The 15,741-nt window shown below is 39.4% G+C and overlaps 2 protein-coding genes and 1 long non-coding RNA gene across 3 annotated transcripts; 2 read left to right on the top strand and 1 right to left on the bottom strand.

Moving 5' to 3' along the window:
* The first annotated feature begins 68 nt into the window (after window positions 1-68).
* LOC117152688 (uncharacterized) lies at window positions 69-1,570 on the top strand. The gene is made up of 3 exons (XR_004463143.1): window positions 69-186; window positions 880-982; window positions 1,435-1,570. It is a non-coding gene; the product is annotated as an uncharacterized LOC117152688 (long non-coding RNA).
* On the bottom strand, window positions 1,053-3,805 carry dctn5 (dynactin 5). Its single transcript, XM_026326238.1, has 6 exons — window positions 3,628-3,805; window positions 3,394-3,462; window positions 3,161-3,279; window positions 2,860-2,971; window positions 2,151-2,253; window positions 1,053-2,064 (listed from the first exon to the last, which is right to left on the bottom strand). Exons 1-6 carry the CDS (start codon window positions 3,673-3,675, stop codon window positions 1,967-1,969), a joined length of 549 nt encoding a protein of 182 aa, XP_026182023.1. The 5' UTR covers window positions 3,676-3,805; the 3' UTR covers window positions 1,053-1,966.
* Window positions 3,806-4,157: 352 nt separating this feature from the next.
* Window positions 4,158-9,112, top strand: ndufab1b (NADH:ubiquinone oxidoreductase subunit AB1b). Its single transcript, XM_026325244.1, has 5 exons — window positions 4,158-4,359; window positions 5,648-5,767; window positions 6,579-6,666; window positions 8,175-8,290; window positions 8,414-9,112. Exons 1-4 carry the CDS (start codon window positions 4,159-4,161, stop codon window positions 8,264-8,266), a joined length of 501 nt encoding a protein of 166 aa, XP_026181029.1. The 5' UTR covers window position 4,158; the 3' UTR covers window positions 8,267-8,290; window positions 8,414-9,112.
* Window positions 9,113-15,741: the final 6,629 nt, after the last annotated feature.

Genomic DNA, 15,741 nt, shown 5'->3' with positions numbered 1-15,741 from the left:
CATATTATAAATAATTTGATTGGTTTTGCTGGAGGCTGAAGATGTATGTACTTCACAGGTGAAAACGCAAACGCAGCAGTCTAGGCTTTTAAACAGCACATGGTTATCTGCTGTAGCTGATTCTGCCAGGTGGACCGAAACAGGGCAAGCTTGAATCTGTTGGTAAACACCAGTGCTGGCTGGGAGGTAAAGCGCCTTAGCACCCAATCACATACCACATACTGCTGCCTTCCAAACGTTCACTGACCTTAACACTGTTCCAATCTCTCAGGGCCTCGAGGTGTCCGTTCTTCATAAACATTTCAACATAGTTCTTAAAATAACTGCACTGGTAAGATGTATTCATCTATGAAATGTATTAGTCAAGCCACATTAGTCATGAGATAGTATCTTGTGCCCATGCACTGGAAAGTACAAAGCTGATTGAAGTAGACGTGTCTATAGGAATTAAAATGTGCTTTATCAAAAGTAAACGCTATGCAGAAAAAGTGGTGAATGCTTTACTGTTGTTTTTGGATTAATATTCCTGCTGCATTAAGGTATATGTTGAACTTTACTACAAACAAACACATCTTTTCTTAGTTTGTACCAGGGAATTTATTTGTAGGTTGAGCTTTTCCAGGTGTACACAAAAGAATAGACCAGGGCTCTGTATGAAAGTCCTGCTACAGGCCCTAGGTGGTCTCAGTTAACTGACAGCACTAGAAAAACTTTCTGCATGTGAAAAGTGCCTGTGATGCATAAATGTGGAAAGGTAGAAGCTTGTAGACTTTCTTATGCTTTTCCCATGCTGTAGTGTAGTATTTTAATTGTCCACCTGTAAATATGATCACAGCGTGATAGAATCTGTGCAGTCCAGTCTTTGTTTTTCTTTTACAGGTGCTCCGTTTTGATTTTGTTTCATGCATGTGGTTTGACATGACCTGTCAACAGGTGGTGCAAAAAAGGAGGCAAAGACTTGTGAAGGATGGAAATAAGACAGGTAAAGTCAGCTTTGCAAGTGTTTTGTTTTTACTCTGCCTTTTAAATTTACAAAATTCCACAGGCAGGTAGATGAGCAAGTTTTTCTATTTATTTATTTATTTGTTGCACTATTTGAGATGGCTATTGCATTGTATACTACATGTAAACCATAGAAGCCTTTTCTCTAACCACAGCATAACCAAATTAATGTTTATGATTGAGCATGATGAAATCAAAATTTCTCACCACATTAAATAAGATTTAGAAATGATACAAGCTAGTAAATGGGAATGCAAACAAACATTCTTCAACAAAAACAGTAACAGAGACTAATATCTTCATTGAGTGTACTGCTCAGCATCCTTAAACACAAAATGTTGGTATTGTTTTGGTCCATGAATGTTTTAATATTCCATTCTGTGTTCCTGCTGTTCTCCAAACACCTCCTCTCTTCACCTTCTTTCCTTTCAGAACTCCTCTGACTCTTCATCTTCTGCTGCTGCCAAAGAGCGAAACCTCCTTCACATGGGCTTATCCCGCCTCTTATCAGCAGCCATCCAGAGGACCTTGAATTTTCCCCCATATACATAAATCTACTTCATTAGAAAATAAAAGTATCCACAGGGAAAAAATAGGTTGGGGTTTTTCTGGTCCAAAGGTATCTCAGACAAGCTGGGGTGGTAAACATGAGCATGGTGTGTGCAGTTTGGTAACAACACTTACAGGATTTAAAAGACTTTGATTCTCACAGCAATTTGAAGCTGCAAATGTACATCTGGCCCTGCAGCTTTATCAGATTCCATCAAATATGTGCTTTTATCGTACTGAAATGCTAGAATTTTATAGGGCTCTCGATAGGACCAGTTGGCAGTGAAATTCAAGGGGCTCTGGATGACGAAGAATAGAAGATGAGTTCTGACAGTTTGTTTCAGCCTGATATGAGACTCAGATCCCAACCTGCGACTGGCTCAGCACCAGGCAGACCCTGCTTTGAGGGCAGGACTTAGATCTGGCTGAGAGGCAGGAACTTCTGGTAGTAGCTCTTAGTTACGTCAATCATCAGGTCCTGTGTGCACTCTGGGAGCTCTCCTGAAAACAGGCCTGAGGAGAAAGACAAACGGGTAAAGACAGGAAAGATCGACAGAAAGTGGCAGAGTCCGGTGCATGTTGGTGTTGGTGTGGCAGACCTGGGCATCCTGAGAACACAGTGAAAGGTGGCACAACTGTCTCAGGAGGAAGCACAGTGTTGTCTAGGATCTTACAGCAGTCCTTCAGCACACAACGACGGCCCTGCACAAGATAAACACAAAACAAAGACCATCAACAAAGATTTGTTACTGAGTCAAATGCATGTGCTGTACCAAGTGTTTTCTATATTCTCTTTAGTACATCTGGTAATCTAGAAGCTGTTTGTATGATGCTGACTTCTACACTTTAGGTTTCTATGTAAGAATATTACTTAGAACACAGTATATCAACAGTAATAATATCAACTAATCACCAGGTGCATTTAACATTGTTGTGTATTTGCAGAGTCATTTTCCTTCACATCAGGATGATCTAATGACATGGAGCGTCAACTGTGGGATCTAGTAAAGCAACGGTAAGTCAAAGTAATCTGCTCCTGCTGTGGCAAAACTGTTCAACATCGTAAAAAGTGAAATTCAGTAATCTTTATTTCATATTCTAAGTGTGGGCCCTGCTCAAAGTTTTCTGTTGCTGCTGCCCTTAGTTCACCAAACATGATTAGCATGTGACTGTTTCACCACAGGCAAGAGGAGGCTGCTGCTGTTCATGTCTCTTCTTGGGACAGAACTTTGTGTCTCTCAGCTGTGTTTCCCTTTTAGTCTGTCAACTTGCTGGTGTGCGCATGTGTGCATGCTTAATTCCACTCACTATAACACAGTTTTTGCCAATGTGGACGTAGGAACCGATCTGTGCTGCGTTGACCACACAGTCCTCCTCGATGAAGACATGGTCTCCGATGTGCAGTGGGAAGAACGCCACTCTGTAGGGACGGACAGACAGACACCTGAGTATGTCGCATCTCTCATAAAACAAGCAATCAGGAAAATAATCAGGTGCGAAAGCACCTTAAGTCACATCCAAAATATAGCAGATAAATTGTGACTTTTAGTTTTGTCGATTTGACCCAGCTTTAGAATGAATATTTACTGTGGGAGGACAGATACTTTACCCTTTGCTGAACTTTTTAAAGGGTGGTCTAATGACACTCCGGCTCTTCACAACACAGTGTCTGCCCACCCTGACATTAGCCAGGTCTCCCCTGATGATACAGTCATTCATGACAATCGTCTGTAGGACACACACACACACACACACATAAGAATCAAACGATACACACTGTTGACATATTTCCACTCACTGCCATCCAGCCATGTTTTAGCTCTCCTGCTGTTTTTTCCTTACTTTGCCATTAAGGACGATATTTTGACTCCCACAAAGCACCGACTGTCTGCTCACTTTGTTGCCAGAAGCCTGAAATAAAACCACATTGTTGGTTAACATTTCTCAAAACGCGTGGCTCCGTTTTTCTTTCTGTTTTCCTAACAAACAATGATTTCAGTCATCCAACGCCCAAAGTCCCGGTCTGCTCCGGCTATCAGCAGCTAGCTAACAACGCCTTAAAACACAGCAGCTTACCGTCTCAATATACTCGGCTTTGTTGTACAAGATTTCAGACAACTCCATGGCTGGGAATTTGGTGAAATATTTCAGCCAGTGATGATTTTTCGATGACAATAGCTAACAAATATATATTTTCGCTCTCTCTGTTATCAACCTCTTTGCTCCTTCTGCGACCGGATCTCCAGACAGTACGAGTTGGCGTCAGAATCATCGATTGACTTCGTTGCGTCAAATAAAAAAAAAACAAAGCCCATTCGTATTTGTTAGCTATGAATGGGACAAGATGTTTCATAAAAATGTTGTATCCGATATGCCAATAATTAATCAATAATAGTCGATGATGCGTGATCTGTTGGTTTTCCCTGAAGTGATTCCTCTCAGTACATTTACATTTTATCGGTGCTAATTTTTTAAGTTTGTAGTACTTGTTTTTTAGTAAATAACAACTAACACACACATATATATATATATAAATAATACAAACTATATGTACTATGCGCATGCGCACTGTGGAGCCCTTGACCCCTGTTTTTTTATTCGCTTTGCATGCTGGGAAACAGCAGTCACTTTTCCGTCATGGCGGCCCGTGTCCTGCAGCAGTGTGTCCGCTCGCTCGCCCGGCCTTCTCTGAAGCTTTACCCCGGTAACCTGGCAGTCAGAAATGCTGCTGTCTCGGTAGCAGCCCTTCATCGACCCCTCTCCTTCGCCGCAGGCAGCCGGAGGACGCGGTGGCTCGGCCAGAACCCGGTGAGTCTCCGGTAACATTGAACCAGTGTGGCCTAGCGTTTGCTGTTGTGACCTACCGACGCCTTTCAGGACTGTCAGGCTAAACTAGCCTGCTACACTTCACGGTGACATGCAGACGGTTTATTTTAGCACAAATGAAAATGTAGACGAGAGATATTCCTGCACCGTCACAGTTTGGGCTGCACAGCCACGATGTTGTGAAGCTAACTAGTTAGCAGCACGTTTGTGTTGTTGCTCCTCTCTCACCTGCAGCCTGGAGCCATGTGGGCGTCTCACCTGAGCACCGTCTTAGTTTACAGGTTATAGGGTAGAAAAGGTTGTCGCTGAGCGGTAGGTAGTGATGCTTTCACACACGTGTTTCAATTGTGGATGGTTTGGGCTTTATGGGATGCAGGGTAACTTACAATGGGATGTTTCCCACAATTAACGCGTCATGTGATTTTAGTGTTTAGAGGCAGTGGGGTTTATGTTGTATATTTCATTAAATGGAACCATAGCAATGGATTAAGTCAAGAGAGCTAGCAACGCCCACAAAGCCAAGGTCAGAAAGTGCACTTTAGCCTGAGAGTTTGTAGACACAGTCTGGTTTCAGAGTGGGGCTGGATGTTTAGGTACAGTTAGAAGACCACCACTGTGTCATCTGAGGGGATTTATTTTAGAACAGCACGAGTAAAATTTGAAGCATGTAATGTAAAGCAACTAAAGGTATACCTCTTTGTTATTGCCATATATGTCTAATGGTATATGTCAACTTTACAGACATATTTTGGTTGTCAGTTATATGAAAAGTCTTAAATGTACACAATGTAAAATAATTTGTGTTTGTTGCATCAGGTAAAATTGTCAGATTGAGGGTTAATTGCTTTTGAGATGAATAATATGAAACATGTCAGCTTCATTAACATTTGTTTGACTGTAGCATCTGTGCTAACTGAGGAGTGGTAATATCGGTGGTGTCTGTTGTTGCTTTGTCTGTGAAACATTTGTTTGAATGATTATTCTAAGTTTATGTAAGCAGTTTGGGCAACTTTGGTTGTGTTGAAGTGTTACAGTCTGCGTTGAGCCGAGTTCAGTATTGCACAGCTAATGTAGTGATTTTAAGTGCTGGAGTAATATGGTCACTGGATTGTACTTGTGAGACGTTAGACCTGTGTGCTCGAAGTCTCTCCCAGACTGTCCTGCACAGTTTGTTTACAGTCTGTTAGTAGTTTGAGTCACTGAAAGTGAGCAGAGATGCCTTCAGGTTAATTCATGGGCTGAAAGACACTCTCTTCTTCCTCATCCTCAGATCTCCTCAGTGGGAGTCTTCTGTCGACAGTACGGAGACCTGCCCCCCCTCACCCTAGAGTCCATCAAAGACCGTGTTATGTATGTTCTGAAGCTCTATGACAAGATCAGCCCTGAAAAGGTAAGAGATATTTGCCATAGTCTGTTAAGTCTGCACACTGCCCATTTATAGCTCAGTGAATAAATGTTTGAAGTGAAAATTGTTGCTAAAGAGAATCCATGTGATTGTGTTTTTGTTTCCGTATGCAAAGAAAATCCACTTATATTCTTGTAACTAATTTTTGTGCCTTAAAACCCAAAGTATTTGCACATAGTGGTGACATTTTGAAAACTAAACATCAGAGAAATAGTTTGGGTACACAGGTGCCACTGTTTCTTGATTTCTGATAATCTTGCTAGCAGCTTCCTGATTTTAGCCAGTGCTGAACATGCTGCCACTCAAAACTCTCTTCTCAACCTAAAAAGTTAGATTTTTAAAAAATAATTTAACTAACTAAAAACTCCCTGAGCCATTTAGTCTCAGTCTAAAGTGCTCAGGGTTAATAATCTAATTCGGAAGTTCTGATTGGTTATTTAACTGTGCCTATAAATTTGCCATTAGTATAGAGTCCTGCATTCAGTTTAACAACTTGCTTTGCTAGTGTCTCAAAATAATTCTAAGGAGCCAGGGTCCAGCACGAGGCTTATTCTTTGCTTTTAGGCAAGAAGAATGTTGTCCTCTTTCAGATCTTCTAGTTTGCACAGTTTGTGTTTTATTACATTTTGTAGGGAAAGAATTCAGCCAATACGCAGTAAGAATGTTATGAAACCTGCTCAACATTTCTTTAAATCATGAGGTCAGCATGACTGAAGATGCCATCATCTGCACAGAAAGTGACCTTTCAGTGGCTGTGAAAACAACATGTGTAACGCCTTGTTTCTTTTTGCCACAGCTGCAGACATCCTCCCACTTTATGAAAGACCTGGGTCTGGACAGCTTGGACCAGGTGGAGATCATCATGGCCATGGAGGACGAGTTTGGTTAGTATTGCCATTCAGACCTCTTCACATAGTGATTCATTATTTAGGGCCACACAGTGTACAGCATCAAAAATACCAGGCATCAGGTCATCAGTCTTTTAATAAATATCATAGGGTTTAAATCACAACTATTCTCTTGTTCTGGCTCCTCCCATGTGAGGATTTGCTGTTTTCTTTGTAAACAAAACATTTGAGTTTCAGATTTGAAAAGCAAGTAATTGAAGTATTGAAAAATGATAAACAGATCAAGTAATAAAGAAAATAGCCATTATTTACAACTTTAATTATTTAAAAATGTTTTTTCTAAAACAGTTTAATAAATGACACACAGGGATAGTCTTGATGTAAGAGCCAACTGGTAAATTGTAGTTTACACTCTGGTTTCATGCTTACAAAGCTATTTTCACAAGCTGTGAGGTGAAAAACTTGTGCAGGTGTGTGTGTTTACAGATTTTTGACGCATTTTAACTGAGCTTCACAAAAAAATCAGAGAGGAAGACATTGTAGACTGTTCATATTCTGGCCAATCATCATCTTAAGAGCTATTACAGCACCAACAATTGGCTATATGGTTCTGTCTGTCATGTCTCAGCTTGGACATCCCACAGACTTCACAGGTAAACAGTAATTAATCTCTGTAAACCCGAGGACAGGTCAGATTAAAGGTGAACAGAGGTGTTTTTGATATCGGTAACTCAATGTTATCATGACGGTTGCTCGCTGTGTGCTAAAAGCTAACTGTCTAAACTTAGCTTGGGTGGTTTTGGTCAGTGTTACTGCCACATTTATTGTCATGAACTTCATTATACTCATCAGACAAACCCAATTCAGAGGGATGACCCAGCGCAAACAGTATTATGGGTAAAACAGCTATTCAAGACAAAGAATAATGTTAAAGAGCTGCAACAGTAACACTGATTCTGACTACCTAACCTAAATTCAAACAGTTAGCACATTGTGAGCTAACACTTACACTGTAACGTTGCCAAATTGGAAGTAGAAACATACCTGATTCCTTCACTCTCACGTTTCTTTGGGTTTACAGAGATTATTCCATCAGGTGTTGAAGTGACTGTTTTACCTTGTTGTGTGAAGCCTGGTTTGGCTGGTAAGGTCTGTGTCTCCAGCCTGTGTTAGCTGATTAACTGTCATATGATGGTTAATGTAGCCAGTTGCATGGGCTTCAGCATCCTGCCCACTCCTCCTCCTCCTCCGTCTGAGTCTTTTACAAGGCTGTCCTTATAAAATTTGACTCTGTAGTTAATGCCTGTAAGGACACTTCGGCCTTCACAAGGTTATTGTGTCACAGCTTTGGAAACCTGAATGTCCAAAAACATGTGTAAAGCTGGATTCTAAAAATTATCGAATATATTTGTACATTGTAAAAACTCAAGCTTATACACCTTTTGCATTATTTTATTTTCCACAGCAGTGTGGCAAAAATCTTCGTGGTGCATTTAAGTGCACTGTTTTACAGGACCCTTTTCTTCTTTGTGTTTCCGCTGCAGGCTTTGAGATCCCAGACGCAGAAGCAGAGAAGTTGATGACTCCTGAGGAGATCGTACAGTACATAGCAGACAAGAAGGATGTTTATGAATAATCTGTTCTATAACTCACTAAAGAGGCAAGTCTCTGGACTTTTTCTTTCTTTGTTCTGCCTCTTCAATCACACATGTATTTTGGTGTGTGATTTGTTCCTAAGAAAGTATTTGTTACATTTACATAGTGTTTCTTTCCCTCCTTTCAGGGATGTTGATTCCAGTGTGACCCCACAGCAGGTTTTTGTGAAGCAGAGAGGCGTCAAATCATTTCCCACTTCCTCCCCATTGGCTCTTCTGTCCATCACAGCATTGTTGGTGTTAGCTGCTGTGTTTGTTTGACTGTATTTATAGGACAGTTCAGTTTTTTTTTGTTTTTTTACCTTTCTCTTAAAAGTGAGTATGTTGACTTTATAGCAAGTGCTAATTTTGAGATCACTACCTCTAGCCTCACAATAACCACGATTTAAGTCAAACCATTTTAACTAATCTGAGTCAAAATGGAAGCAAATGTAAGATCATAATATCTGCTGTAATGACTACTGGATATAGCTACATCTTTTATTTGCTTTTGTTCAGACACAAAGCTAAGAGTAAAATTGATTTGACTAAACTCAGTGTTCAGAATTAATATGAGGATAACATTATTGCCCTGTTTGACATGTTCTTGTTTTCCCTGAAACTCTGACATAGGTAAGGATGGCAAAATTAGCACTACCTCCTGAGTCACCATGCTCACTTTTAGGGAAATACAAGAGGTTCAAAAATGAACATACAATTTGAGAGCATGGTGGCACTAAAACATTTATTAAGGATATCACAGTTTTGACTTTTTCTTGTTGCAGCTCCACCCTGTGATTCCAATGTGTAATTTCTCAGCTAGATCAATAAAAATATGCTGTAATTGAGTGGCGTGACTAATATGAGTTAAAAATGACTTAGTATAGGATGGGTTAAGTATGGCTTAACATGTGTTTAAAAATGGTAGTATAGCATGAGGTAAAAATATAACTTGGACGGTGAAAAAATGACTTAGCATGGGGTAAAAATATAACCTGGAGGGTGAAAAAATGACTTAGCATGGGGTAAAAAATGACTTTTTGTACCATGGGTTAAAAAAATAGTGTAGCATGGGTAAAAAAATGTAGCTTAGTATAGCACAGGTTGAAAAAGGGTAAAAATATGACTTGGAGGGTGAAAGTCCGAGTCCGAGGCCATGGTACTCAACCGGAAAAAGGTGGTTTGCCATCTCCAGGCCAGGGGAGAGATCCTGCCTCAAGTGGAGGAGTTTAAGTATCTCGGGGTCTTGTTCACGAGTGAGGGAAGGACGGAACGTGAGATTGACAGACGGATCGGGGCATCGGCAGCAGTAATGCGGTCGGTGTACCGGTCCGTTGTGGTGAAGAAGGAGCTGAGCCGGAAGGCGAAGCTCTCGATTTACCGGTCAATCTACGTTCCTACTCTCACCTATGGTCATGAGCTCTGGGTCATGACCGAAAGAACGGGATCGCGGATACAAGCGGCTGAAATGAGCTTCCTCTGCAGGGTGGCCGGGCGCTCCCTTAGAGATAGGGTGAGGAGCTCGGTCACCCGGGAGGAGCTCGGAGTAGAGCCGCTGCTCCTCCACATCGAGCATGGGGTAAAAAAATGAGTGTAGCATGGGGTAAAAAAAAGACTTAGTATAGCATGGACTAAGAAAAATGACTTAGTATAACATGGGGTAAAAAAATGACTTAGTATAGCATGGGGTAAAAATATAACCTGGAGGGTGAAAAAATGACTTAGTATAGCATGGGGTAAAAAAATAACTTCGTATAGCATGGGGTAAAAAATGGCTTAGTATAGCATGGGGTAAAAAAATAACTTCGTATAGCATGGGGTAAAAAATGGCTTAGTATAGCATGGGGTAAAAAAAAGAGTATAGCATGGGGTAAAAAAATGACTTAGTATAGCATGGGGTAAAAAAAAGAGTATAGCATGGGGTAAAAAAAGAGTATAGCATGGGGTAAAAAAATGACTTAGTATAGCATGGACTAAGAAAAATGACTTAGTATAACATGGGGTAAAAAAATGACTTAGTATAGCATGGGGTAAAAATATAACCTGGAGGGTGAAAAAATGACTTAGTATAGCATGGGGTAAAAAAATAACTTCGTATAGCATGGGGTAAAAAAAAAGAGTATAGCATGGGGTAAAAAAATGACTTAGTATAGCTTGAGGTAAAAAATGACAGTATAGCATGGGGTAAAAAAAAGACTTAGTATAGCATGGACTAAGAAAAATGACTTAGTATAACATGGGGTAAAAAAAAAGAGTATAGCATGGGGTAAAAAAATGGCTTAGTATAGCATGGGGTAAAAAAATGAGTGTAGCATGGGGTAAAAAAAGAGTATAGCATGGGGTAAAAAAATAACTTCGTATAGCATGGGGTAAAAAAATGACTTAGTATAGCTTGAGGTAAAAAATGACAGTATAGCATGGGGTAAAAAAAAAAGACTTAGTATAGCATAGGGTAAAAATATAACGGAGGGTGAAAAAATGACTTAGTATAGCATGGGGTAAAAAAAAGAGTATAGCATGGGGTAAAAAAATGACTTAGTATAGCATGGGGTAAAAAAAAGAGTATAGCATGGGGTAAAAAAAAGAGTATAGCATGGGGTAAAAAAATGACTTAGTATAGCTTGAGGTAAAAAATGACAGTATAGCATGGGGTAAAAAAAAGACTTAGTATAGCATGGACTAAGAAAAATGACTTAGTATAACATGGGGTAAAAAAAAAAGACTTAGTATAGCATAGGGTAAAAATATAACGGAGGGTGAAAAAATGACTTAGTATAGCATGGGGTAAAAAAAAGAGTATAGCATGGGGTAAAAAAAGAGTATAGCATGGGGTAAAAAAATGACTTAGTATAGCATGGGGTAAAAAAAATGACTTAGTATAGCATGGGGTAAAAAAAAGAGTATAGCATGGGGTAAAAAAAGAGTATAGCATGGGGTAAAAAAAGAGTATAGCATGGGGTAAAAAAATGACTTAGTATAGCATGGGGTAAAAAAAATGACTTAGTATAGCATGGGGTAAAAAAATGACAGTATAGCATGGGGTAAAAATATAACCTGGAGGGTGAAAAAATGACTTAGTATAGCATGGGGTAAAAAAAAGAGTATAGCATGGGGTAAAAAAATGACTTAGTATAGCATGGGGTAAAAAAAATGACTTAGTATAGCATGAGGTAAAAAATGACAGTATAGCATGGGGTAAAAAAATGAGTGTAGCATGGGGTAAAAAAAAGACTTAGTATAGCATGGACTAAGAAAAATGACTTAGTATAACATGGGGTAAAAAAAAAAGACTTAGTATAGCATAGGGTAAAAATATAACCTGGAGGGTGAAAAAATGACTTAGTATAGCATGGGGTAAAAAAATAACTTCGTGTAGCATGGGGTAAAAAAAATGACTTGGTATAGCATGGGGTAAAAAAAGAGTATAGCATGGGGTAAAAAAAGAGTATAGCATGGGGTAAAAAAATGACTTAGTATAGCATGGGGTAAAAAAAATAACTTCGTGTAGCATGGGGTAAAAAAATGACTTGGTATAGCATGGGGTAAAAAAAGAGTAGCATGGGGTAAAAAAAGAGTATAGCATGGGGTAAAAAAAATGACTTAGTATAGCATGGGGTAAAAAAAGAGTATAGCATGGGGTAAAAAAAGAGTATAGCATGGGGTAAAAAAAATGACTTAGTATAGCATGGGGTAAAAAAATAACTTCGTGTAGCATGGGGTAAAAAAAATGACTTGGTATAGCATGGGGTAAAAAAAGAGTATAGCATGGGGTAAAAAAAGAGTATAGCATGGGGTAAAAAAATGACTTAGTATAGCATGGGGTAAAAAAAGAGTATAGCATGGGGTAAAAAAAGAGTATAGCATGGGGTAAAAAAATGACTTAGTATAGCATGGGGTAAAAAAAATAACTTCGTGTAGCATGGGGTAAAAAAATGACTTGGTATAGCATGGGGTAAAAAAAGAGTAGCATGGGGTAAAAAAAGAGTATAGCATGGGGTAAAAAAATGACTTAGTATAGCATGGGGTAAAAAAAGAGTATAGCATGGGGTAAAAAAAGAGTATAGCATGGGGTAAAAAAATGACTTAGTATAGCATGGGGTAAAAAAAAGAGTATAGCATGGGGTAAAAAAAGAGTATAGCATGGGGTAAAAAAATGGTTTAGTATAGCATGGACTAAGAAAAATGACTTAGTATAACATGGGGTAAAAAAAAAAGACTTAGTATAGCATGGACTAAGAAAAATGACTTAGTATAACATGGGGTAAAAAAAAAAGACTTAGTATAGCATAGGGTAAAAATATAACTTGGAGGGTGAAAAAATGACAGTATAGCATGGGGTAAAAAATGGCTTAGTATAGTATGGGGTAAAAAAAAAAGACTTAGTATACAGTGGGTACGGAAAGTATTCAGACCCCTTTAAATTTTTCACTCTTTGTGTCATTGCAGCCATTTGCCAAAATCAAAAAAGTTCATTTTATTTCTCATTAATGTACACTCAGCACCCCATCTTGACAGAAAAAAACAGAAATGTAGAAATTTTTGCAAATTTATTAAAAAAGAAAAACTGAAATATCACATGGTCATAAGTATTCAGACCCTTTGCAGTGACACTCATATTTAACTCACATGCTGTCCATTTCTTCTGATCCTCCTTGAGATGGTTCTGCTCCTTCATTGGAGTCCAGCTGTGTTTAATTAAACTGATTGGACTTGATTAGGAAAGGCACACACCTGTCTATATAAGACCTTACAGCTCACAGTGCATGTCAGAGCAAATGAGAATCATGAGGTCGAAGGAACTGCTCAAGGAGCTCAGAGACAGAATTGTGGCAAGGCACAGATCTGGCCAAGGTTACAAAAGAATGTCTGCAGCACTCAAGGTTTCTAAGAGCACAGTGGCCTCCATAATCCTCAAATGGAAAAAGTTTGGGACGACCAGAACTCTTCCTAGACCTGGCCGTCCAGCCAAACTGAGCAATCGTGGGAGAAGAGCCTTGGTGAGAGAGGTAAAGAAGAACCCAAAGATCACTGTGGCTGAGCTCCAGAGATGCAGTAGGGAGATGGGAGAAAGTTCCACAAAGTCAACTATCACTGCAGCCCTCCACCAGTCGGGGCTTCATGGCAGAGTGGCCCAACGGAAGCCTCTCCTCAGTGCAAGACACATGAAAGCCTGCATAGAGTTTGCCAAAAAACACATGAAGGACTCCCAGACTATGAGAAATAAGATTCTCTGGTCTGATGAGACCAAGATTGAACTTTTTGGCGTTAATTCTAAGCGGTATGTGTGGAGAAAACCAGGCACTGCTCATCACCTGCCCAATACAATCCCTACAGTGAAACATGGTGGTGGGAGCATCATGTTGTGGGGGTGTTTTTCAGCTGCAGGGACAGGACGACTGGTTGCAATTGAAGGAAAGATGAATGCGGCCAAGTACAGAGATATCCTGGAAGAAAACCTCTTCCAGAGTGCTCAGGACCTCAGACTGGGCCGAAGGTTCACCTTTCAACAGGACAATGACCCTAAGCACACAGCTAAAATAACAAAGGAGTGGCTTTGGAACAACTCTGTGACCGTTCTTGACTGGCCCAGCCAGAGCCCTGACCTAAACCCAATTGAGCATCTCTGGAGAGACCTGAAAATGGCTGTCCACCAACGTTCACCATCCAACCTGACAGAACTGGAGAGGATCTGCAAGGAAGAATGGCAGAGGATCCCCAAATCCAGGTGTGAAAAACTTGATGCATCATTCTCAAGAAGACTCATGGCTGTACTAGCTCAAAAGGGTGCTTCTACTCAATACTGAGCACAGGGTCTGAATACTTATGACCATGTGATATTTCAGTTTTTTTTTTTTAATAAATTTGCAAAAATTTCTACACTTCTGGTTTTTTCTGTCAAGATGGGGTGCTGAGTGTACATTAATGAGAAATAACTTTCTCATTAATTTGCCAAAATCTTTTTTGATTTTAACAATGATAGTATAGCACGGAATTAAAAATACACCTTGGTATAGCATGGGGTAAAGAATATTTTAGAATATTATGCATGTAATGTAAAAACAGTACATTCAGTTAAAAATGACAACAAAAAAAAAAAAAAAAAAGATGTTAATACCACAGTCATCACCTCAAAGTGTGTTTACCTGTGGTGGTCTCAGTACTGCATCCTCCGGTGGATCCTTTATCAGGCTCTGTCTTGTGGCCACAGCGGAGGGAGGGTGACCTGCATCTTCACCAGCAGCACTCAGGGTCAACCTCCCAAACACCAGAACAGTGTCAATGAAACTCATCACAGTGCCTTCACACCTAAATGCTTCGGCATGTTGCACATAAAAGCAGTTCTTACCCAAGTCTGCACACTGAGATGGAAAAACAAATAATTTTTTCCAAAACTAAAAGGTTTACATTGACACAAAAATGACGAAGTGATAATATGAACTCTTTACACCATTGGACACCAAAAGGATTTAACTGAGACTAAAAAGTGAAGAAATATAACTCCTTAGTTAAAATATTTCAAGCTTAGAGCTTTAGCAGAATCGTTCCTTTGCTCAGTCTGTTAAACATTAGTTAAGTGACATGTTTTCTTAGCGCAGCTACTGTGACGCTCTAATACAAACACCGATTTAAAAACAGAAGCACAGATTCTCAGTAAAGCAGTTCAGCATCCTAAACTGTCTGAAGTGATAAACTGATTTCTTTAAAATGGAAATGAAAAGGTTTTTCAGTCTCACCAACAAATAGAAGAAATAAAGACTCCAGGCGCCCACTGACTCATTGTTAGTCTTTTATTGAGGGTTGTACCCAAGTTATACAGCTTTGAATGCTGGCTGTACGAGCCAGAGGGTTACAAACAGTAATCAGTATACGAGTACAGCCAACAGAAGACTTACTACCTACTACTCTACACCTTAGTACAGATTCTCTTAAGAGCACTAGAATCCAGAAAAATGAGAGAAAAAAAAAAATACAGAACAAACCAAGCAACGAAGGAAGAATAAAAAGATAAATGAAAACAGACAGCATCAGGAGACATTCATTATTAGAGCACACTGGAGTTGGTTTTCTATACCTTGTAATATCAAGCGACTTCGTTTTTATTTTTTTTTTTGTCATTTTTTTTACCCATACAAATAAAGATTGTCCTTCAAAAAGTGCAGTTTCCACCGAAGTTTAAGATAAAATCCTTTGCTGACCCGAGGAAGACGTTTGAAAATAAAAAGGTACTTCCTGTTTTATTTGTAAGAGAGGAAGATTTCCTCTCTTTGATTATAGACACTGTACGTTTATATTCTCATATATAATATATATGTATATATATTATATATAGTTTCAACAGTCTCCCAAAGCAATGTGCATAATAGGTTTACAGGTGATCCAACTACACACTGTGGATTGATAGAATCTCTATAAAAAACATTGTAGTTGTGTAAAATTTGCAGTTTCACCGGCCTCGCTCCCCCCGGCTTATCGAGGA

The sequence above is a fragment of the Mastacembelus armatus genome, chromosome 8, assembly GCF_900324485.2.
Source record: "Mastacembelus armatus chromosome 8, fMasArm1.2, whole genome shotgun sequence".
In the NCBI taxonomy this organism is placed as follows: Eukaryota; Metazoa; Chordata; class Actinopteri; order Synbranchiformes; family Mastacembelidae; genus Mastacembelus; species Mastacembelus armatus.
Note: the sequence above shows the minus strand (reverse complement) of the source record. Positions and strands in the feature narration are given on the sequence as shown.